At 51.4% G+C, this 24,553-nt stretch overlaps 2 protein-coding genes across 2 annotated transcripts in view; one reads left to right on the top strand and one right to left on the bottom strand.

Moving 5' to 3' along the window:
* The window catches only part of LOC131093384 (zinc finger protein 850-like), a 253,540-nt gene that overhangs the window by 28,928 nt on the left and 200,059 nt on the right, over positions 1–24,553 (bottom strand). The gene's annotated exons all lie outside the window — the stretch shown is intronic.
* Positions 16,314–17,960, top strand: LOC131093426 (zinc finger protein 180-like). Its single transcript, XM_058040591.1, has 2 exons — positions 16,314–16,465; positions 16,618–17,960. Exons 1-2 carry the CDS (start codon positions 16,357–16,359, stop codon positions 17,358–17,360), a joined length of 852 nt encoding a protein of 283 aa, XP_057896574.1. The 5' UTR covers positions 16,314–16,356; the 3' UTR covers positions 17,361–17,960.

Raw genomic sequence — 24,553 nt, 5'->3', positions numbered from 1 at the left:
TCCCCGCTTAGCTAGGGTTGAATTGCCAAAGCATCTGCCTCGGCCTGTGACTTGACTCAGGGTGATTCCTTTGCGAGGGGTGTCCCATCTGCACTGGTGAGGGGCGTCGGCTGAGGAATAACTGAAGGGAGTGTCTAAAGCGACTCCTTCGTAAAAAGGGGGGTTTGATATCGTAACAAAGTCAGCAGGATTCGGTTAGGTTAGGGTTGGATTCGTTCAGAGATACAAAGGTAGCCTCTAACATACGAAGGATTGGGTCTGCGTCTGACTCGGTTAAGCGACTCATCTGAAAGGTTTCCGCTTGACCGGTCGGGACATTGCTGACCCCCGTGGGTAAGGTTTTGGGGTAGGTTACGTTTCTCCCTTTCGGCACGCTTTTAATCGCTTTGTTGGGTCCGACTGCTCGGGGTGCTGACGGCTGGAGCCTGATAATTTGCACGTTCACCCTCTCTCTTGACCCTTGAAGGACCACTGTCCACGTTCTGCCTGTGGCCCAGCTAGGGTGATCTGGCTGCAAGACAGTCATGTTGTAATCAGTGCATGCCCGAAAGCTAGGGATTTTAATTTGGTTTCGATGGGAGTTTTCGCGAAAGAAGAAGGGTATTCTGCAGCCGATGGGTGCCCAGGTGAACTGTAAGAATTTGTCTGGCTCTTGTGGATCCCACCCAGGCCCCAACGGTCTGGCATCTGTAACTATGGTTTTGCAGCCCCAGTGCCCACAATATCCCCACCCTGGGTGATTGCAGTAGCTTTTCCCAGGGTTTGAAGCTGGGCACCAGTAGGATAGGTATGAGTGTTTGACGTGTAGGGAATAGGGGTTTGCCCTTGGCTGTCCTGGAAACAGGTCGGTGATGCGGAGCACGAAGGATGGGGTGTTTGGTGTGGTGATTTCTCTGAGTACTTTGCCACTACTAAGGTGTCGCATGACCCACCTGAATGGCTGATGGGGGTAGTGATCTGGGCTGGCTTGCCCTCTGGCGACAAGCCCCAACAGCAAAATCACACAGAAACACTTTTGGCGGTTGGGTCTCACCCGTGCGGGTCTCTCGGGTGCTGCCTGACGGCTTGGTGGTCTGTCACTTTCGTCTGGAACCGGGATGTACACGTCACGAGGACGTCCCACGAGCAGGTCCTGTAAACAAAGACTCGCAATTCTCCTCAGTCTCCTTCTGCTTGCTATGAAGGTCCGGTTTAATCGACTTAAGTGGACACCACCTGATTTTGCTGTCCTTTTTGACAGCCGCGTACCCTCTCCCCGTGAGCATCAGCCTCCAACCCCGTTCCCACTCGCCTAACTCGTTTCTGATTACCACCTGTGGGCCCTCTTCTATCGTTCGAGTGGCCCAGTGTTTTTGGATGGGACTGTTTGTTTCGTCCTCCCTAGGGAATTGATTCAGTGCCAGCAAAGCAGTTGCCAGCATACGTGCCTGATCTCCTGGGGGAATGGCATTGGCAAAGCCCTCTGCTTTTGCCAACACTTCTAGCTTGGTTTTCAGTGTCTGGTTTGCTCTCTCAACTATGGCCTGCCCGGTACTGTTGTATGGGATGCCTTGCACTAACGTGATGCCCCATTTTGAGGGGAATTCCTGTACTTGTTTGGAGGTGAAATTGGAGCCATTGTCCGTTTTGATCTGCTTGGGGATACCAAGCCAAGCCATGGCTGTCAGCCAGTGCTGAATTGTGTTTTTGGAGTTGGTTTTGGGGTGCTGTGTGGCTATGATCGTCCCGCTATAAGTGTCTACTATCACTGCAAGCCATGCTCGAGGCTTCAGCAGTTCGCACCAGGTGAAGTCCGACTGCCAGATTTCTGAGGGCTGAAGACCTCTCTGGTTGACTCCGTAGGTCCAAAGGGGTGACTTCTGGCAGTAAGGGCAAGTGGCTACCACATGTTTCGCGTCCGCCGTCAGGATTCCGCATCTCTTCGCCAGTGCTTTGACTCCGATGTGGAGCGACTCGTGCAGTTGACGAGCTCTTTGCCGGGTCCAAATGCCTTTCGCTGCGGCGTCTGCTTTGTCGTTGCCAATCTGGAAGTAACCTTTGATTGGGTCATGGCTGTTGATGTGGATGACTGACACGGTGCTCTGTCGCGAGGAGAGTGCTTCTTCCAGCATTAGGGCTGCTGCAGATGTTGACACACCTGGTCCTGCCATGGCTAGGCAGAGCCTTGCCATGAATATAGAGTCCATTACGATGTTGAGGTGTTCGTCTTGGAAGAGTCCGCACGCCAAAACCACTGCTGCTGCCTCCAGCTGTTGCACTGACAGTGTGGGGTCACACGCTTTGATGCAATGCCATTGCTCTCCTGCCTGCCACACTGCTGCCGTGGTTGAAGTCGTGGAGGAAGCGTCTGTGAAGACCGTTGGTCCTGGCTGCGGTCTGTCCTTGACCTTCGGTGGCACGTCCATGTCGACTACAGTCAGCAGCTTCGTCCAGGGTGGCTTGGAGGAGTAGGAGATTTCTCCTCCGAAGCCGGAGAGAGCAAGGGCCAGGTACTCTGATATTGTGGCTGACTCCGTGGTCGGCTGCTTGCAAAACGGAAGGTGGATGCTTGTCGTCTCTGTCCCTAGGTGTTTCAAGGCGAGTCTCCTGCCTTTCATGATGAGGCTGGCGATGCATTCGATTCCTGGGGAAAATGCACGAGCGGGTCTCCCGAGGACCATCCATTGGATAGGTCGGGCCTTTTCAGCAAGTCCTTGAGCCAGTGCTCCCACTCCCCCCTTCGGTGTAAAGTGGACATACAGGTCCAGTGGCATGGCTGGGTTCCACCTGGAAAGCGTGCCAGTGGACATCTGGTTTTCGATGAAGTCGAGGGAGCTCGTTGCTTGCGGCGTCAGCTCCTTGGGATCCCAGGGGTTCTTCCCTTTCAGGAGATCGTACAGAGGGTCCATGACCTCAGGAGGAATCAGGACGACGTTGCGAAGCCACTGCAGCGATCCCATCAGGTGTTCCACGTCGTGGAGCGTCTTGACGTCTCGGTTGATCTTCATCTCGGGGGGTGTCACGTAGGAGCTTGTGATTCCCACTCCCAGGAAGGTCACGCAGGGTCCTCTCTTGATCTTTGCGCTCGCGATCTCGAAGCTGTTGTCCTGAAGGATCTCTGTGATTGTGGTCACCAGGTCATCTACTTGGCTTGTCGATGGTCGATGGTGCTACAACCAGGATGTCGTCCATGTACTGGATGATGGTTGCGGTGGGATTGGAGTGTCTGACTGGCGTCAGTGCTTTGTCCACCGTGATCTGGCATATGGTCGGGCTGTCGACTAGGCCTTGTGGAAGCACTCTCCATTGGAAGCGAAGGTTGGGCCGCTCGCCGTTCCGAAATGCCACGGAAAAGGCAAATCGTTCTCTGTCCTCAGGGTGCAGAGGTATTGAAAAGAAGCAGTCCTTGATGTCCAGTACTGTGCACGGCTGCCCTGAGGGGATGGCTGAGTTCGCGGGTAGCAGTGTCTGGACTGGACCCAGGGGTTGGATCGTCTTGTTCACTTCTCTCAGGTCGTGGACGAGACGATAGCCTTGTCCGGACCTCTTGGGGATCACGAATACAAGTGTGTTCCATGGGCTGGTGGAGGGTTCTATGTGACCCTTTTGCAGTTCGCGGTTGACCAGTTCCAGCAAGGCTGCCATTCGAGGCTCTGTCAGGGGCTGCTGCTCAACCCATACAGGGTCTGATGATTTCCAAGTCAATTTGATTGGCAGCTGGGGGTGCACGGCAGTGGCCCTCATGATAAATTTGTAATCCGAAATCCTAGCAAGGAAAGAACATCCCTTCCCTTCCCAACAGGGGTGGAGAGTTTTGCAAAATGTAGGGGTAGATTGCTACTGTCTGTTCAGGTCCCTTTTTCGTGTGAAGTGTTATAGCCACCAGCTGGGTGCTTTTCCATGCCCGGGACTGCCCCCCCACTCCATTCACTGGAGGGACTTCTTAGATTTGCCAATGTCCGGGCCAGTGTGCTTGGGGTATAATCGTGCAGTCTGATCCCGTGTCCGCCCAGAACTGAAACCCTATGACGTGGGGATCCTGACTGCCGTAAAGGCGGCATATCCCCCACACCATCAGGGGTTCCTTCCCTATTTTCATGACCAAGGCCACCCAGGGATCCCGCTCTGGGACGTCCCCTGCTGTTCCTGTGACTCCGGCGCGGCTTGTGGCGGTGGGGGGTGCGAGGGTATTGAGGGTGCTGCACAGCTTTGCCATTGTATTGCTGGAGGGGATGCAAAGTTGACTGCTCCCTGTGGGGCCATAGGGTATGAGGGTCCCCTGCCCCACTGGGGGTTGCTGTAGCTGGGCCGCTGCATGTTCCAGGTGGGAGGGGGCTGGATACAGCCTGGCTGCCCCCTCCCTCTCCCGTTTCCCTGGACCCTGGATCTGCATTCCTTAGCTAAATGCCCCTTCCTTGCGCACACCCAGCATGGCCCCCTACCTCCCCCTTGGCGTGGTGGAGCATCTGCTGATAGGCGCCTTGGCTGGGGGCAGTTTACTGCCAAGTGGCCTGCCTGGCCGCACTTAAGGCACGCCATCACACTGGTTATTGCGGTGTGAACTGCTGCTTGAATGGGAACTAGATGTTCCTCCTTTGCAACGTGTCTGATCATGGCAGCTATATTAGACCCCTGTGGCAGTGACCTTAAAATGTCCTTGGTGGCTGAGTTGCATTGCTGGCGTAGGCAGTCTGCCAGCACGGGACCCTTCGCCTCTGAGGGTAACGCAGAGGAATCTAATCCGGCCTGAACTTTGTCCACAAACTGAGTGAAACTCTCACTCTCACCCTGTTTTATGAGAGACCACAGGGATGGTTTAGCTACCACTTTGGAAGCGTCACGGATGGCTTCTCGGGCAGCACGGGTTGTTGTCATGACCTCATGGGCATGCAAACCCTCAGCCTGTTGCTGGGGGGTGATCATAGTGGGGTCTGTGCCCATTAGCCTCTGTATGCTGGAGCTGTGCAGTGGATGGTCTGCCCCTGTTACCAAGGCTAGCTGTTTGATGCAATTATCCTCCCATTCTTGTTTAAAAATGATCATTCCCGCACCATCAAATATCATTCTACACGTCTGCTTAATAGCAAAGGGAAGCATATCGTCCCCACCAAAAAGGCCGTCAATGAGTGTGCAAACCATGGCAGAATTAATTCCCTTATCCGCAATCGCTTTAACAATTGCCTGCACATCTTTTGGATTAACCGGTGTATAAATCCTTTGGTTTCCGCCTGCCCCCCCCACACGAACCGGGAACACCAGAGTGGCAGACGGAGCCCATTCCGCGCAAGCCATTTTTATTTTCCGCCAGTTTGTAAGCGGGGTTCGGTTTTTCTCTGGTAACCCCTTCACCCATGCAGGAGCGCTGTGGCTAGTGACCTTACTTGCCGCTGCTCTCTCTCTGTTTGAGCTAGAATCTGAGTCGGAATCTTTCGACCCTGTCTCGGGCTCCAAGCTTGAGTCCGAGTCCGAGCCGGAAGTCGAGTAAAGAAACGCTTCCAGGCTGCTCTGCCTTTTCCTCGCTCTCCGACCCCGCCCCTTCCTGCGGGGGTTGGGCCGTTCCCTCCCCCTGGGGTCCCCCTGCCTCCTGCTGGGCGAGGTCCTTGCCCTACAAGGACTTAATTTGAGTAAAGTGCTCTGATTGGTCTTACGCGCCTCCGCGGGGGCCGCCCCGTCTCCGTGCTCGCCCGCGCATGCGTTGTTAGGCGGGCTGACTGCGTTTCCGCCCCCCGCCTCCTCCATTCCGCCCTGACCACGCGGTCCGGCGCCATTTTCAAACGCATATGGTGGGGGGGCGTTTCTATCGGTCCCTATGGGGTCCGACAATCTGGCCGCGCTCCGCGCCTCCTCCGCGAGCCCCTGCCAGAACGCCCGCGTGTGCTCCCCCCCCTCCAATCGTGAGTCCGCTCCCTGAGGGGGATCCGGCGTTCGCGCCTCCGCGCGTCCGCCCGGGTCAGGCACCTCCGTGGTTTGTGTCGCCGCGGCCACCCCCAACTGCGGCACGGCTAATAAACAAGCTCGCACAGCTTTCCAGGTTTCTTGCTCTTGTCGAGCTTTTTTCAGAGCCTGGACAACTCTGCCCCACGATTTTAGGGCTTTCCCTGAGCCCAAGGACATAGCGTCCTCCGCCAGGGCTTTTGTACAGTTATCCCACACGTCCGAATGTAGGACGTCCACGGGGCTTTCAATAGCCCCAAGATTAATCAATCTCGTCAATGCGAGAGTTAAATCCTTAAGTTTACATTCTATACCCCATTGCGCATGCATCTCTGTTACGACCTTCTCTATGGCTTCCATCGTCCAAGCGGGTTCGGGAGCGTCCTCCCCACTGCGGTCAGTCCGGCTGCTGCAGTCGCCGTCCTCGTTCCAGGAGTGTCCCCATTGGCCGGGCGCAAGCCGCTGTCCCGGGTGTCGGCAGCAAATGTTGCCTTCTAGATCAAGGCAGGCGACCTGGTTCTGAGGTACAGCTCGACAGCCCTCTCTCTAGGACCGTTCGGGCCAATGACATACGCAGACACCAATGTGGTGGACGGTCAAAAGGCGTTTATTATTTCTTCTCATGGGGTCTTATAGTCTTAGGGGTCTCTACATCAAAAAGGGGTTTGTCCTTCTTACCTATGGTTAGTAGCGAATGGAAAAGTACTGGGTAAGGGATGGAAAGTTACTGGCTTCAGTGGGGCAACATTCAAATTGTTAGTAGGACCACATTCCTATGTTAATTTCTTATCTATGAGTACCTGAGGGTCTTATCTATGGGGAGCCGAGGGTCCTGGTTTTCCGTGACATCGCGAAATCTTCCGCAGCACCTCTTCCCTAGCTACCACACTTCTCATTATCCTGCTCTGAGATTTTGGAGTTCTCTGTCAAAAATCTCTCCCCTCCCCCACTCATCCACAGGGCTTTGGGGCGGTTTTCTCTTTTTGGGGGAAATCAAAGCGATGCACTGATGCTCCTAATTAGGGGTAGGAGAAGTCAGGCTCCAGGGCTTCCCGCTGAGCCGGAGCCACCGAAGCGACAGTGCCGGGAAAGCCGTGGCGTGAGATGCGGAGAAGTTTGTTTGTGTTTTCAGCTCAATCCCCTCGGGCCCGGGCCCATTCCAGGGCTGCTCCTCAGCTCCGGCTCTGCCCTCACGCAGCCCGGGGGGCCCTGAGAGCGTGGGGCGGGGCTGTGCCGCGTGCAGAGCCCGCCCCTGGCTGGGATTGGGCGATGGTGCCGTCAGTCGTGGTTGTGGCGCAGTGATTGGTGGGAGCGGGGCGGAGCAGGGTCTCGGTGGCGGGCTGAGGGCGGCCGTGGCTGGGCAGCGGCGCCATTGTCGGAGCGTGTGTGCGGTCCCGTGAGCGGCGGCAGTGGCCGGAGCGCGGTGAGGCGGCGGCGGAGCTCGGAGGTGGCCGCAGCGCAGGTGGGAGCCGCGCTGGGTTGTGCGGGGGCTCGGGGCTGGCTGCGGGCCTCGGGGGCGGCAGGGGGCTCGGGTGGGTTCGTTGTGCCACGTCCGGCCCGTGTTGCCGCTGGCATGAGGGCGCTGCGGGAGCGGCTGCCCGCGGTCTCCTTGCGGCCGCTGCCTCGGCAGGAGCCGCTGCCGGAGCAGCGCTGGCTCAGCCCGGTTGCTGTGGCTGGGACAGAGGGGGCTGCCCCGTGCCCGGGGCTGTGCGGGGAAATTCCCGTGGCCGGAGGTTTCTGTGCGCAGAGGAGACAGAGGAGTCCTGTAAAAGTGACTTTATTGCTGGGCAGAGGGAGAGGCCGAGGGGCATTTGCCGTGCGCTCTGTGCCATTGTTGTAGTTCTCAGCCTCCTTTTTATCCTCATTTTCCCGGCCTCATCTCCCTCTCCCTTTGCCCCCTGGCTGAGGTGCTTGGAAGGTTCAGACCTCCCGGTCCGGCAACTGCATGTCCTCGTTAATGTGCACCCCCACATTTGTAAAACAGCCGATATTCACGGCTCAGTAAAGTCTTTTTTCTTCTCCAAGTTCAGGAATTTTGCGGCACTTTGAGCAGCAGTCCATGTTAATTAGTAACATTTATTGAAGCTGGTGCTTTCGCCCCTTACTTCCTTACCTGCAAGTCCCTGGCCCCTCCCTCACCTGCTGAATGAGCTGCACTCTCAAGGTGTGGAGCACGGTAATATGATGAGAGTTGCTGTAGCACATCAGAGGAGAAACAGCATTCGTTTAACCCATGGTCTGCCCGGGAACCCCGAAACCGTGTCCCATTCCCATCCTTTCCGCATTTGAATCTGTATAGGAGCTGCTTTCTTATTTCCTTTGTTATCTGTTTCACCACTTTTTTTTTGTCATCTATTTGCCCACAGCAGTTTGAGTCATTTAATTTTCCACAAACTTCTCTTTTTTCTTCTAAAAGGTAATCTGATGCCATCCCATGGTGAAATGTTGTGTTCCTCATTTCAGTGGATTGGTCAGCAGGAAGGTCAGGAGCTGGAGCTGTTTGGTTGGTTATTATTCCAAGGACAGCTTGTAATCTAATGATGCCATTGAAATGAGAAATGGATTCTATGGCTCCTGATATAAATTGGTTCGGGTTCCCAGGGCCTGGTCCATGGTGTTGTAGGATTTGTTCTGCTGGCCGTTCAACTATTCCCTATTTTACTGCTCTCTCCAGCCAGGGCTGCATCAATTGACTGCTTTTCTCTAATTAAATCCTCAAATACTTGGATTCCCAACTGATTTCCCTGATTTTTTGGTAGCAAAAAACCCCCAGTGCTCTGATACACCCTTTATAACAGACAGTGACAGCACATGTTGGAGTGGGCAGTGGGATGATTCCAAGCCAGTTATTTATAGTGAAGTTTTCCCAACTTTCTCAATTTGCTGTTTCTCTTTGCAGCTTCACCCGTTTCTGTTGCAGGGTCAGATATCCTCCCCCTGGGCTCTGCCTCGAGCTGTGCAAATTCCATCAGTGCAAGCAGGCAGAGCTTGGAGTGAGGGGCAGAGGGAATCAGCCCAATTCCTGCCCCGGGCAAGACACCCAGGTGCATTGTCCACACTTTGCCCAGCAGTGTTCATTTGCATTTCTAAAGCTCCTCTGCAGACTGCCTGGAATGGAGCTTCTCTTCCAGGGCAGCCATCTGGTGAGTCACATGTGGCCCCCCCCAGAATATGCTTTTTTAAAAAAAGTATGAACTATTTACGAGTTCAAAGTGTTACGGTTAAAGCTGTTCAATTTTGCAAAACGCAACATAAAGGCAAACATGGAAAATCCGAGACCAAAACTTGATTCTCACACTTCTTTCCGAAACTTACCTGACAATATAAAATGGGAATATTATGAAAACTTTTTCTCATGTTGTAATTTTGTCACTGAAACTGCAGGGAAAACAGAAACCCTCCAAGAATCACTTTAGTGTTAGAGAGTCAAGGCATTCCTTCTGGCCAGGATGTGCAACAGAAATAATTTCTTTCATAAATAGCCCGGCTGTGCAGAGAAAATCATGCCATGTGAGTTTTACTCGATTTTTCCTAAACTTTATGTAGTCGGAACCAGTCTAAATCCAATGCTTTAATGTTCATTGCTTCCAAATTGTGTAAGTTTTTAGTATTTGGTTTCCTGTTGGACCCGGATTTCTTCCCCTCTGATGTGAATTCGGTCTCCACACTCCTGGATTTCCTTCTCAGCCTTTTCCAGCCCAGGTGTCTCCAGCTCTGCCGGGGGCAGTGTCTGGGGTAGCTGTTGGTTGCTGTTTGCTGCTGGGCAATGTTGATGTTTTGTTGCTGGTCACTATCTCTGTGGGTGTCTTTTGGGCTGTTCCCAGTCTGTTGAGATGTTAAACTCATCTCCATTGAGTGGTGTAACACCCCTTAAATAAAACCTTTAAAATTCCTTTTCCAAAGGCAAACCTTTGAGTAGAGAAACCTTTCTGAGCAGAGAAATAATATTTGAAAGAACCAAAATCAGTACATTTTGCAGCAGTGCAATGGCAGGCAGCCCAGAGTGTGGGTGTCAGTGAGCCCCAGAGTGGAATTGTGCCGTGGTGTTCCCCAGCAGCTGTGGCAGTGCAGGCCCAGCCAGTGCTGAAGCTGCAGCAGTGGCAGCAAGGCTTGGCCCCAGGGGCTGGAGATGGCAGAGGAGGGTGGCCAGGATTGCAGAGGATTCCAGGCGAGGATCTGTGGGCAGGCGCAGGGGCTTGGCCCGCTGTGGAGCCCTGGCTGCTGCTGCATTGCCTTCAGGGCAGGCTCAGGGGCGGCCTCCCGTCCTCCTGCTGCGGGCGGGAATTGCAAATCTCCGGGGCTTCAGAGCCCTTGAGGCCAGGCTGAGGGGTCCCCCCGTGTTGAGCTGTGCTGGCGGCTGTTTCTGGCCTCAGGGACACTTGGCATGGGCCCCTTGGCCACCAGTGGTGCTGCTTTGCACTCCTTAGGCAGGAGCCAATGTCCTGGCTGGGTGTTGGGAGCAGCAAAGTGCCAGGGCAGGCTCTGTGCCAGCCCAGCTTCCTGTGGGAGAATGTACCTTGATATCTGCTCCAGTGGTTTCTGAAGCAGTGAGAATTGCTTTTGCCCCCCTGTTAGGTGCCATGGTGTCAGCAGAAGATGTTGAAGCCTTCCTGCTCAGGGCATTTCAGTGCCAGGCTCTCACAAGCACCCACAGCTGCTCAGGTTGAGCTGAGCATGGGATGGTGACCTGTGCTGTGTCTGATTCCCCTTCCTACCCTGCCCTGTAAAAGGGTGTTGCTTTTAGACGCCACTTGTCCTGGCTGCTTCAGAGTACTTTGGAGAGGCTCCATATCTAATTTTCCCTATTTTCCTCGGGCTGCCCACACTTCTGGGTTCACTTCAGATAGGCCTCGTCAGACATTTGAAACAAAGGTACAACAGAACCGGCCTCTGTATCCCTTTTCATAACATTAATTTGTGTTACGAGTTTAGCGATCAAATCCCTTCCCACTAAATCATTATAGCAATTAGGAGCAAATAAAAATTCACGCATTTCAAACCCATCCCCCAGATCTCCTAACACTGATTGAATAAAACCATACATCTTTTCCACTTATCCCCTCACTAATTAAACATATTTCTAGCATATTCCCCCCCTTAGGTCTAAGATTTAGAGTGGATTTAGAGACCCCTGTGTCCATCAGGAAATGCCTCCTCTCAATGCAGACCCACCGTGAATGTTCTCAAGGGCTCCAGTGTGGAGGGTCCCTGGTGTGATGGGAGCTGTGACAGCCCTGCCAATCCATGTCCATCAAGGGGTGGACTTGCTGGTCCTGAGGGTGCTGCTGTCTGTGCTTGCAGTGTCCTTGTGCCCTGCAGCTGGAGCCCTGGTTCCTTGCCAGGGGCTGTTTGGGTGGGCTCTCCCCGGCCGAGGAGGGCAATGCCTCTGCCAGGTGCTTGTGGCCGAGCCGTGCCCTGGGTGCTGGGGCCCCCTTGGTCCCTGGAGTTGATCCCTCAGGGGCTATGGTAAGTGTGCCCTGGCCTTTGCCTTCAGCTTGGCCTTTTGCTGCTCCCTTCTTGCATTCACCTGCTGTGCCTTTGTGCCCAAGTGCTGCAGGGCCTTCTTGTGCCCCTCCTACAGCCGCCCTCAGTGCCCGTGAGTGCTTGTCTTGCTTTACAAGAGAGGTGTCTGCTGGGGAAGGCAGAAAAAGCCTCTCTTGGAATGGAGAATGCAAACCCCCTCCCTCTTAATTTCTAGACTAGTGAAATCAAAGGGCTCTCAGGCAAAGATATGGGAATAGGAATACCAGTTCTTTACTAGTGTGTATAATAAAGCAAACAAACACCAACAGCTGCGGCACTGACAGCAAACAGAGCCCGGACCCAGTCCCAGCCTTTAGGCTGCGGCGCTTTGCCCTTGGGTGCAGTTCCGGGCATGGCCGGCAGGGGGGCTGGTGGCTCCCGCGGGGCGGGGCAGCGCATCCCTCCCATGGGAACCTCTCTGAATGGAAATACACCAATCCCTTCATCTAACTCTTTCACTTTTTAACCTTCTATAGCCTTTCTCCCGTGTTTTGAGAAAGAATTTGGAGAGGGCTTCCTTTTAACTGAGCTCCTAGTGTTTCAATAAGGTGCTTCCTGTAGAGAGACAGTTCCTTGAACAGCTGGAGCTGTGGTTACCAAGGGGACGTAACTCAGAGCAGGACGGGGTCAGGGGAGGATATCCCGCCGAGGCTCGGTGGGAGTGTGGGCAGGGTCTGCTGCCGGAATCACCAGAGGGGGATCTTCCTGTGGAGCCCGAGCCTGGAGCGTGGGTAGCCCCCAGATGGCTGATGGCGGCTGATCCGGCAGCTGCCGGCAGTACAAAGGCAGGTGGGAGAGCCCGGCAGCAGCGGCGGTGCCCAGCGCAGGTGGCACGGGCAGGGCAGCCGGGGATGGGATGGCTGGGACACCCCCTGGGTGCAGTGGGCGCGGTGACCTCGGAGCAGGCGGCAGGACAGAGCAACCCCCATCTTCCCCAGCATGGCCGGCAGAGCGGCCGCGGGCCAGGCAGTGGGAGCAGGGCACACAAATTGAGCAACAGCGCCGGGGCAGGTGGAGCTGCCCTGGGCAGTGAGGCCGCACCTGGGATGGAAACCGGGGCAGGCGGAGCTGAGGCGGGCAGCGAGCCGGGACCCGGGACAGGCGCCTGGGCCACGAACAGAGGGGGCAAGACCTGCAGAGGATCCCACCCTCTTTCTGATGTTTCCTGTTGTTCCCTTCCCTTTCATTTCCCATTTTTTTTTCTTGTTTTTTCTTGGGGCATTCTGATACTTCAAAGATTTTTATTCTCCTGAAATCTCCTGTCTAACCCATGGCATATTCTCTTTCTTGTAGATTAAAAGGGGTTTTTTTACAAATAAACAGAGAACCTAACAAATCCAGACTTCTGCATGGATACATTGAAATGGCCAACCATCTAAGTCACGACCTCCTAATATTGTTTTTGTCATCATCTTTTTATTTATCCTTTGGCAAGTTACGGATACATCCTAAATCCAAGAATCCCAGTGCACCCACAGTTCCTTAAAAAATGATCACACGAAGCTTGAGTACCCCAGTGGGTTTTCTGATGCCTGTCTTCTAATATTTTCCTAGAAGTCCATTTTATTAGGTAATTGTCTTCCATCAAGAAGTTTCCATTTCCCAGATTTATCTAGTTCACTTCCTGTCTTGTTTAAGTCTTTTTTCTCAGCTTCCCTAAACTTTGGAATTTCCAGTTTTTCCTCGTTTGGAGTTAATATTAACATAACTCTTTCAGCTTAATTTTCTGCTGCATCCTTAGCTTTGTGATCTGCCAAATTATTTCCTCCTCTTTCTGGGGTCTTTCCCTTTTGGGATTCCTTAACATGTACTATAGCTATCTCTTTTAGGTTATGGTAATGCCTTTAAAACCTCTAAAATAAGTTCCTCATATACAAGTCCTTTTCTTCTTGAATTAAGTAATCTTTTTCCTTTCCAAATTTTTTAAAGGTATGTACTACTCTAAAGGCATAACTTGAATCAGTATATATAGTTCCTTTATTTAGTGTTAAATATTCTAGTGCTCTTTTTAAAGTATATAATTCACAAGTTTGAGCTTACTAGTTTAAGGTTAATTTCTCTTTTTCCATAGTTTGCACGTTTTTCCCATCAACTTCTACATACCCTGTATTTTCTCCTTTTGCAAGGAGGTGTATCTCTGTTAGCTAACATAACTCCCAAAGGCCTGATTTTTTTTCTTTTTTTTCCCTGTATCCAACTTACTGCTTTTCTGTCTCATTTTTCAAGATCTTATCTATTCATCTTCTTCCTCTGTTTTTCACTTTCACTAACAACGTAAATACCACTTTTCTTTCAACTACACACAGAAAAATAAAAAACATTTTTCTCACACTACTTTCAGTACAATACATCTCCCTCCAAGGAAATATAGCGAAGCTTAAAATACAGAATCTACATTACCTATACTTTCATTCATCTACATTCCCTCACTTTTATTTGTCATTCACTTCCAAACATTCTTTCCCACCCTCAGGACACAGAGTGGATCCCTGTTGACAGAGAATCGCTGGTCCCTGTGGCCCCCCTCACCTTGGGGTGGCCTCTGGGTCTCAGTATCTCCGGGCCTCCTGGGAGGGCCCTGACTCTGCTGCCTCGGGTGCCGTTCACCTGTGAGGCTGATTTGTGTGTCACTAACACTCTTTAGCCACGGCCCCCTCACATGCCTTGGGGACAATGGCCCGTTTGCAGGTCACCTGTACCTTATGCCACAGCCCCCACACGCCCAGGAGAGCAATGGCTCATTTGTGGGTCACACACTCCTCTTTCCACAGCCCCCCCTTCCCACCCGCCCGGGAAGCTGAGGCTGATTTTGTGTGTGACTCACTCTCACACACAACAAGACAACAATAAGGTACCTTTTGTTATAAATGATCAAATCGAGAGCCAAACTTATAAGAAAATATTATAGATAAATTTATTAATTTGTCTGTGAGATTGAAGTTCGGTCATCTACACTACCACAGCCAAGGGTCAGCGTCGAGCCCGGGTTTGGTGCTGGGTGAACACGGATCTGAGCTCCGAATGTCAGTCTCCCCCTGTTCACAAATGCTGCCTGACGCAGCGAGTTCTTTTACAGTTTATTCTGTTCGAGGCAGAGATGACCGAATGCTCTTTGTGTCCCTTCCCATGCATAACCTTGTCTTTACATGCCCAGAGGTGGACAAAGACTCAGTCCCGGTGTCTGATGTTGTCAGTAGACTCCAGGGAAGTCAGCATTCACATGCATCAGGGTGGGGCTGTGGATCATTGTGGTAGATGTAATCGTTGAGGCGATAATCACTCTTGGCTGGACCTGGTGACCCGGGGAAGCCAGCGATTATCGCCCTGGAAGCTTCTATTCTTTCATTAAAAACCCCGATGTTTATCTCAACCAAGTCCAGGAACTAGATGTATATGAATAAGACACTGCTCCTGGCCAGATGCTCAAAAGACATAATGTGGATTTTACAATATTTTATACATTAGTAGCATAAATTATCTGTACCATATACTACACTTTCACATCACCTATTACAAGTTGAGGTGTTTCTTGCCCGTCCCCGTGCTCTTGGATATCTCTCAACCCAGCTGTGTTGTGCAACCCCAGATGCTCTTGAGCATATCCTCAATCTGGCAGAATTTTGCTCAACCGTGGATGCTCTTGGAATGTTAATTCCTCAACCCAGCAGGTTTTAATTCTGGATGCTCTTGGGCTCTCTTATCCCTCAAACCAACAGAATTTTTAGGGTTCCCTTTTGTCCCGTTTCCCAGTGGATTGGGCTCAGAAACTCCTCTGCTCCCTTCCTCCGAGGGGTCCAGCCCCTCTCTGAGACCCAGTCCCAGTTACCCCGGGGGATTCTCTCACTCCTCTTATCACTCGCTGTGTCTCTTTACTGGCTGCTTCCCTCGAGGAAAGTTGGAAAGGCAGCACAGCACGGGAGACTCCAGCACTCACTTGGCAGGTCTGGGACAAGCAGCCCTCGTCTCATTCACAGCCCAAAGCAGAAAATGAGGGGAGAAGGGAGCCCTAGAGCCCAAAAAGCCCCTGGACCCCAAAATGGGGAGAGCGAAGTGGGGGGAGCTTTTGGCATTGCTGAGACTGCCAGCAGCCTGGGCAGGGCAGGCACTGAGGAGAAGGGGAACCCCCAATCCAAGCGTGACCCCAAGCAGCTGGGACAGGGGGGAACCCCCGAACACCAGAGGGGAGGGACCAGGGATGGGGAACTCCTGGGAGGCTTTTTCAGGGCTGAATCTTGGTGTTTGGGAGGTTTTTCTGGAGCCCAGATAGCCAGTGACTTGTAGAGATGGACTTGGGCAGAGCGACCTTCAAACTCAATGTGTGTTGGGGAAGATGAAACAGGAAAGCCTTATAAATACGATTGTCTGGCAAAAGATTTTGTGAACATAAAAAATATAAGGAAGATTGAAATGAAAGCAAGCTCTGAGATACCTCAGTTAGTGAACAACTGGAAAACAATGGTGTGGCCCAACTGAAGGTAATCCCCTTTTGATGAAACAATTCCCTCTGCTTGCAGACAGATCCAAGGGTCAGAGCAGACCCCACTAGCTCAATAGAAGGGGTCCAAAGAGGAGTTTTTAGGGTTTAAAATGTAACACAGTATGGTGATGTAATGATTTTTACAGGCTGTATGTAAATGCTATAGGATTTGTATCTTGTACTAGATTGGTTAGTGAGCAATAGAATATTCAACACAGAAGAAGATTGATTGTATTGTAATAGGAACCTTACTCATACGCTCTTCGCTTACTCTCTTACCCTCTCACCCTCTCTACCCCTCTCTTCTCTCAGCCCTGCTCCGAGCTGTGCCTGGCAGCTCCAAGCAGGGCCCTGCACCCAGGCCCTTTGCAGTAAACCGCAAGTTCCACGACCTGGCTGCAGAGATCTCTCGTCTCCGTCTGTCCCGACCGTCCTACCCCCCAATGCTCCTACAAACGCGCTCATCCCTTGTTTTCCCCAAACCAGGATTTCCCATTGCCAAGGCCTGGGAGGCTGCAAGGAAGAGGAAGATGCCCCGGGACACTGAGGCAGGTGAGGAGGAAGTCAGTGCCCCTTTCCCCTCTGTGCTGCTCCATCTCCCAGCCCAGCATGGACCGGCTGCAGCTCAGCCCTGGGGGGATCTCCTTGCCCTTGCCTGTGGCACGGAGGCAAATCCCATCCTGTCCTTGTCCTTCCTCCCCCAGAGCAGGAGCTGAGCATGGAGAGCAGGGAGGACAAATGCCCGTGGCAGAACCTGGTGGAAGAGGCCGTTTTGAGCGGCTCCACGGCGCAGGAAGGCAACGGGGAGGAAAAGCCCTGGAGATGCCGCACGAGGAGGGGCTGCAAACGCAGCTGGCGGGGATCTGAGGGGGAAAGAGCCAGCCTGGGCCGGGAAGGCGACCAGAGATGGAGCCAGAGCTCGGAGCTGGTGCTCCATGATGGGGAGAAGCCCCACACGTGCGTGGAGTGTGGGAAGAGCTTCAGGCGGAGCTCCCACCTGATCAGGCACCAGAGGACCCACACTGGGGAGAGGCCCTACGAGTGTTCCAAGTGTGGGAAGAGGTTTCAGACCAGCTCCATTCTCCTCCAGCACTATCGGATTCACAGGGAGGAGAGGCCCTTCCAATGCCCCAGCTGCGGGAAGGGATTCAAGGACAACTCCACTCTTGTCACCCACCAGCGCATCCACACTGGGGAGAGGCCCTACGAGTGTGATAAATGCAGGAATAGGTTTCAGACCTGCTCCTGTCTCCTCCGGCACTATCGGATTCACACAGAGGAGAGGCCCTTCCGCTGCCCCGACTGCGGGAAGGGATTCAAGCGCAACTCCACCCTCATCATCCACCAACGCATCCACACTGGGGAGAGGCCCTATGAGTGTCCCCAGTGTGGGAAGAGCTTCTCACAGAGCTCTAACTTGACCCAACACCAACGGAGGCGCCACTAAGGGAAGCCCTGCGAGTGCTCCGAGTGCGGGCAGAGCTTTGTGCACTGCTCCAGCTCCATCCCCCACTGGAGGAGGCACTTTGGGCACAGCCCTGGTCACTCACGTTCTCTGTGATCCATGTTGAGAACACACCTGGCTGCTTCACCGTTTGGTTTGGCGTTAATTTTCCTCTGCTTCACCTTCATCCTTTAAAAACACCCAAAACTGGGTTAAATGAAGGAAATTGTTTGAATATATCTGAAGTTCCATAATTTCTCACTTGTTTTAGACGGAATTTAGGATTTGGGGATGCGTTCTGTGTGGAGTGCTGCTGTTGCTAAGAGGAAGGATTTTGATCTTGCCCTTCTTTTGTTGCTAAGAACTCCTTCCCTGACCCCACCCCAATTCCACCCTTGGGATACCCTGTAAATATTCCACGGCCCTGCCTTTCACCTGACTTTCAGGGTTAAGAAATGGATTCCCAAAGGATCAGCCCTATTCCCTCTGTATTCCAACAGGATGAACCTGTTTCACTGGATTCCCAGAGGATACTGACTCTATCACTTGTTTTTTTTTGTTTGTAGTACTGCATTTGTATTTTTAATTCTACCTAATAAAGAACTGTTATTTCTACTCCCATATCTTTGCCTGAGAGCTCCTTAATTTCAAAAGTATTTAATATTTATAATGATAATAATAATAACAGTAATAATAATAATAATAATAATAATAATAATAATAATAATAATAATAATAATAGTAATCAAAGGGAGGGGGTTTACATTTTCTATTTCAGTGGAGACTCCTGAAATAGGGAGACACCCCCAGGGCTGGGCCATGTAAAATAGTTCCTGAAAGATGTAAATTAGTTTATGGATATGGATAATGGTCTATGAATATGCAACAGGCTGATGTAATTAAAACCAGACTAATTAAGAGGTGTCCCCAAAAATAACTGGGGGGGGGTCTTGGTGGCCATAACAACCTTTGCTCGAAGGTCCTTGTCTCCCATTACATCAGTCTGTTGCATATTCATGGCCTTGTATACCCATAAACTACTTTACATATTCTGGCATCAAAAGTGGATTCATCCTGTTTGGGGGTCCAACCCACTCCCAGCTCAACTTGGTGGGTCCCATCCTCCTCCCAGCTCAGTTTTTGGATCCCATACCCATCCCAGCTTAATTTGGGGTTCCCACGCCCCTCTTTTTCCCACTCTCCCTCCCCTTTTCAATCATTTCCCCAATCCCCTCCCCCGTGTTTGGTTTTAGGGGCTTCAGGGTCCTCCTGGGGTCTCCAGGCCCCTCCTGCTCCATTTTGGGGTCCCGACCCCGTTGTAGACTAATTTGGGGTCTCCAATCCATCCCCAGGGTCACCTTCCCCCCCCCCACCAAATTCCGCCCCTGGCAACTGATGAGTCATCAGCGAGGCACGCTCTGATTGGCTGGAAATTACCCTGCACGGTCTCTGAGTATTTACCGCAGTGAGAGGCCTTGGTCTGTGGCTGGCAAGTGATGAGTCAGACTCGGGCTGGGCGCTGATTGGCTGAAAATCGCTGAGCAGGGCCAGTGCTCTGAGTTTGTGCCCAGCAAGTGGATCGTCATCAGTGCTGTGCATTCTGATTGGTCGGGATCTGTTTTGGGGTGGGGATGGGAGGAACTGGGGTTACTTGGGGTCTACTTGAGTTTATTTAGGGTTTGTTTGGGGTTTATTTGGGGTTATTGATTTACTACATTTGGTTTATCTTGGGTTTAATTTGGTTTATTTCTGTTTATTTGGGGTTATATGGAATTATTTGGGTTTATTTGGAAGTATTTGGGTTTCTTTGGGCTTGTTTGGGTTTATTTGGGCTTATTTGGTATTATTTGGGGTTCTTGGGATTAATGTTGGTGTATATGGGGTTTTTTAGATGTACTTGAAATCAATTGGTGTTTTTTGGGTTTAATTTTGGGGTTTATTTTGTTATTTTGGGGTTGTTTGGATTTGTTTTGGGTTATTTGGGGGACTTTTAGGTAGTGTTTGGGTTATTTTCGAGGTATTTGGGGTTTATTTTGAGTATTTTGGGGTTATTTTGGTTATTTGTGGTCATGTGGGGTGAATAAATCCGGCAATGTTTCTCCTGCAAAAAACGGGAATTTTTCCTTAAAAATCTGAGAGTTTTTCCCCAAAAAAACTGGAATGTCCCTTAAAAATCCCGGACTTTTCCCAGCCAATAGCAGCGTTCCCTGCCCCAAACCATCCAATCACTGCACTTCATCTCCCAAATTAACGAATCACGGCACGTACTGCCCCAAACCAGCCAATCACTGCGTGTCTCCCCTCAGGAACACCAGCCTCCCTGTGTCCCGATCCAACCAATCACCGCACGCCTCCCCTCAGACACACCCGCCTGTCACGCACCTGAGCCAACCAATCAATCACTGCACGTCTCCCCTCAGCAACTCCCGCCTTCTTTGCCTCTATCCAACAAATCACCGCTCGCCTTCCCCGCCCATCTCCTGTCAATCACCATGCCCTCTATGAAACCAACCAATCACCAGGCATCTCCCCACAGCAACTCCCGCCCTCCCCACGCTGCTCCAGCCAATCAGAGCCAAGCTGGAAGCAGCGCCCCCTCACCCCGGGGCCAGGCATGGAGCGGCGCCCCGCCCCCGGGACCCCCTCAGGGACCCCCGGGAGCCGTCCCGGGCTCGGGCGGGTCCTGTGGGAGGCGCTGGAGAGAGTGGGGGAGGCGCTGGGAGAGGACGGGGGGCTCCGGGAGCTGCTGAAGAGGCACAGGGACAGGTGAGGGGTCCGGGAGGGGCCGTGAGGGGAATTTGGGGAGGGGTCTTGAGGGGGTTTGGGAGGGATTTGGGGAGGGTCTGGGGGGAACTTGAGGGGATTTTAGCGGGGTCTGGGGGTGCTGGGGGGGCTTTGGGGGGGAATTCGGGGAGGGGTCCTCGGGGGCGTGTCACGATCCGTCCTCACGGACGGGTTTCATGGTGGTTCGTGGATTTGATCTCAGGGTGCAAAAAGAACCGACATGGAACAGGGGGGTTTGCAATGATAATTGAAACAAATGCACCTTTATTGAATGACCACAGCAAAATGCGATAGAGGGATTAAGGGAGAGTAAAAGATAGAGGAAGAGAGAAAAGAGAGAGAGAGACAAAGAGAGGGGGGATAGAGCTACCAAACGTAGAGACAATGTTGTTTGGTTCAGTCCAGTCGAGGATCCACCTGTTACCTCGGGGAGATCTTGAAGTCTCTCGCTAACTCAGAGGTTTTTATTATGATAACTCTATTGGCAATTGCAAGGGAGGGGATACAGATACAATAAGGAATAGAAGTAACAGGTAGTCCACGCTCTCAGCAGTAAATGAGAGCCATTGTCTTCTTGGTCCATGGGTCACAACCTGCAGGCAAACATCTCGCTTTGGTCAGCTTGCCTCCCCCACACACCTGCCCCGGGCTGGGGGTTTCAGTTCCAGTCCTTGGAAGGAGCAGAGGGGCCTTTTCACATGGGGGTTCCATGTCTCAGTCCTTGATGGAGAGGCTCCTTCCATCTCAGTCTGTCTGTCACGGTGGTTGTAAAACAGGTGAGGGTCTTCTGTGGGGGGACCACCTGAAACTCAGAAGAAGTCCAGCCAGGCCGAGAGGTGGGACAGCTTCCAAGGCTGTTGTTGCACAAAGGGCACGGTGCCCACTTTTTCTTGTCATTGGGCTCAGTGTAGTATACAGCAAATAACACCTATGAGAACAATGGCTTAGCAATGCTCTCAGGTCTCAGGCACATGACTTTCTCCCTTGGAGCCAGAGATTTCAGACAGGGGGGGTCTTCTCTTCAGTGGTCCCCCAATGACAATCATGAGGCAGATGAGGGAAAATCCGTACAGACTCGTACATGACCCCATGACTCACGATTGTCTTGAGGGATCTTCATCAGCGGAACTCTGGAGCATCTTTGATCAATCTGCAGAACTCGCTGTACATTGGTAGTATAACCTGGGAAAATAGGGATGTCAGAAAGAGAGGAAAAAGAGAGTGAGAGAAGAAAAACAAAGGATAGGAGAAGGAGGGGGAAAGGGAAACAATAAACAAACATAATATTGATTATCATAACAATTTTCACAAATGGTTGATTAATTAAAACAATATTACTTTTAAAACAATATTTAAATGGTTAAAACCAGTCACAAATAATCAAAAGCAAAAGCAATCAACCCATATTAATACAAGCATTAACTTTAAAAAATTATTTTCTAAAACAATTCACTAAAAATCGAACGTAATTTCCACAAAACCATAAATGGAAATCAAGGATTATTCCAAAACACATAGGCTTCATTCATAATTGCCTTGTGTCAAATGTCATGGGGATGTCCACAGTGTAGAGTACATCAGCCAAGTTGTGTGCATTAACTATAGACATTAATCTTGTCAGCTGTTTCATGCTCCACTTAATAACGAATAGGACTACTGATAAAATAAAACCAAACAGAATTAGTATCAAAAGGATAACAATGGGATGACACTGTTCAGGACACCCATGTGTCCTAGGGTGACGTTATGATGCTTGTATCCCCATTCATATGTTCTGTGCCTTTAAGACTGTCTCTGTAATGTGAAAGTTTTGTTTGGGTTTTTCTTATCAAGGACACAGAGACTGGGCAGCGCACAGTTCTGCTTTCGCCTTTTTGCTTTGCTCTCTCTCTGGCTCTTACTTCTGCTTCACTTCTGCTTGTTTTTGCTCCTGCTCATTAGCTAGTTTAGCTAAACAGTCCAAATTCCTTCCTGGACTGTTTCTCCTTTCCTTTTTTCAACCTTCTCGAACCTGCTCCAGACTGGGACCTGGGAACACCGAGAGTTTGCACCTTGTGGCTGCAGCAGCTGCCCCAGCGCCGGAGGGACTGAGAACAGAGCGACCACCCCCGAGAGAGACTTTCTGAATTTGTCACCTTTTTCAGAGCGGTGTCATCCGGTATTGTTCATTCTGTGTGCTGGGGGTGCTGTGCCTGTTAAATAAACAGGTTCTTTCCCCTTCTCTCGGAGGAATCCTTCCCAAACCGGTTGGGGGGAGGGGCCGTGTGGGTTTGCTTTCTGGAGGGGCCCCTTTGGAGATTCTCTACCAAATTTACCCTAAACCAGGACAAAATTTGGCGCCCAATACGTGGGGCTTGAGAGAGAGTGGAGAAACCCTGTTTTGAGTGCATTTTGGTTGCCATTACTCTGTGTTTGTATAAAGCAGTTAATAGCTATGCTTTTTGAATTCATGATGTCTGTTGGGGTGAAGGCTTGCATGCATTTCTGGTCCCTAGGGTTTTTTGAGATTTTAATACCTCCGTGGTCCCTAGGTTTATTTTCTTATCCAGAAATAGCTTTATATTGTCCCTAATATGTAGTTTTTATAGCAGAGGGGCAATGACCAGAATAGCTATCCTGCTGGGCTTGGTGGCAATGATTTGCAAGAAGTTTATAAACATGCTGGGGTCTGCTCCAGGTATGAATGGTTCATGGCTACGGTTATGCATCCAGTTTGTTAGAGGAGGAGCAGCAGGGGATCAGGCATTTCAGCCTTTGCTTTCCTTCTTCTCCTATGAATCTGTTGCATCACTATTGAAGGATGTTGAGTTTCCGCTAAATGTTAAAGAAACCATCTTTCTGGTATTGAGTCTGGTAACCTTCCTCTACACAGCCTGCTGCTTCTCTAGGATGAGGGCTGAGATTTCTAGACAGGCTGATGAGACCCCTGACTCAGGAGTAGACCCCAGTGTGGAAAATCCTAAGTGGTGTGGGAAATGGGAGGATATGGGCCAAATCCTGAAGGAATTCTCTGACCCTATGGTCTGGGATTTTCCCCATGAGCAAATTCAGAACCCAGCTGAGGTGGGGAAATATCTGAAAGAGAAGTACCAGGATGAGCCTAAGGAGAGGAAGGTCATTGCAGTGAGCTGGGCCCTGGCTTGTGCTCATCGCTCACTGCTAGATCCTGTCGGGCAGCAGACAGAGGCAGGGGGGCAGGGAGATAAATCAGCAGCTATCCCGGTGACTCAGGCTGCAGCCAACAGCCCAGGCTCGAAGCCAGCAGCCAAACCAGATAGTGAGCCTAAGCCAGCAGCTAAACCAGAAAATAAGCCTGAACCAATGGCTGTTGTTGCCAGTACTAGAAGTGGAAAATGCACGGACAAGACCAATTGACCAGTGGATGACGAGGATGATGATGATGAAGGAGAAGGAACCTCAATGCCTCCTGACATAAAATCAGGAGTCAACGCAGCAGGTGCAAGATCAGATGCAAATATTTAGTCCTTTCCCCTGAAGGAACTTCGTGGCTTACGGAAGGATTCCATGTGGGGACAGGGTCTGTTTCTATTGCTGGTGTGACAGGGGCATCACAGGATTTTACTTTGGTGGAAGCTGAGGTGAGCCTGACTGGAAATGAATGGAAGAAACACCCTATTGTGACTGGTCGAGAAGCCCCATGCATTTTAGGTATAGACTTCCTCCGACGTGGCTATTTCAAAGACCCAAAGGGACTCAGATGGACATTTGGAATAGCTGCTGTAGAGACAGAGGGTGTCAAGCAGTTGAACAGCTTGCCTGGACTGTCAGAAAGCCCATCTGCAGTAGGACTTCTGAAGGGAGAAGAGCAACAGGTGTCAATTGCCATTTCCACAGTGCATCGACGACAGTATAGAACCACTCGAGACGCTGTGATCCCCATCCAAAAGATGATCCAAGAGCTGGAGAGCCAAGGTGTGGTCAGCAAGACCCACTCACCCTTCAACAGTCCCATTTGGCCTGTGCGAAAATCTGAAGGAGAATGGAGATTGACTGTGGACTACCGTGCATTGAATGAAGTGACTCCACCACCCAGCGCTGCCGTGCCAGACATATTAGAGCTCCAGTACGAGCTGGAGTGCAAGGCAGCGAAGTGCTTTGCCACTATAGACATTGCCAATGCATTTTTCTCCATTCCTCTGGCAGCAGAATGCAGGCCTCAGTTTGCTTTCACATGGAGGGGAGTGCAGTACACCTGGAACCGACTGCCCCAGGGGTGGAAGCACAGCCCCACCATCTGCCATGGACTGATCCAGACTGCACTGGAAAGGAGTGAGGCTCCAGAACATCTGCAGTATATTGATGACATCATTGTGTGGGGGAACACAGCTGCGGAAGTGTTTGAGACAGGGAAGGAAATCATCCAAATCCTCCTGGGAGCTGGTTTTGCCATT

The sequence above is a fragment of the Melospiza georgiana genome, chromosome 25 (genome assembly GCF_028018845.1).
Source record: "Melospiza georgiana isolate bMelGeo1 chromosome 25, bMelGeo1.pri, whole genome shotgun sequence".
Lineage (NCBI taxonomy): Eukaryota > Metazoa > Chordata > Aves > Passeriformes > Passerellidae > Melospiza > Melospiza georgiana.
This window is presented reverse-complemented; position numbering and strand designations above follow the sequence as displayed.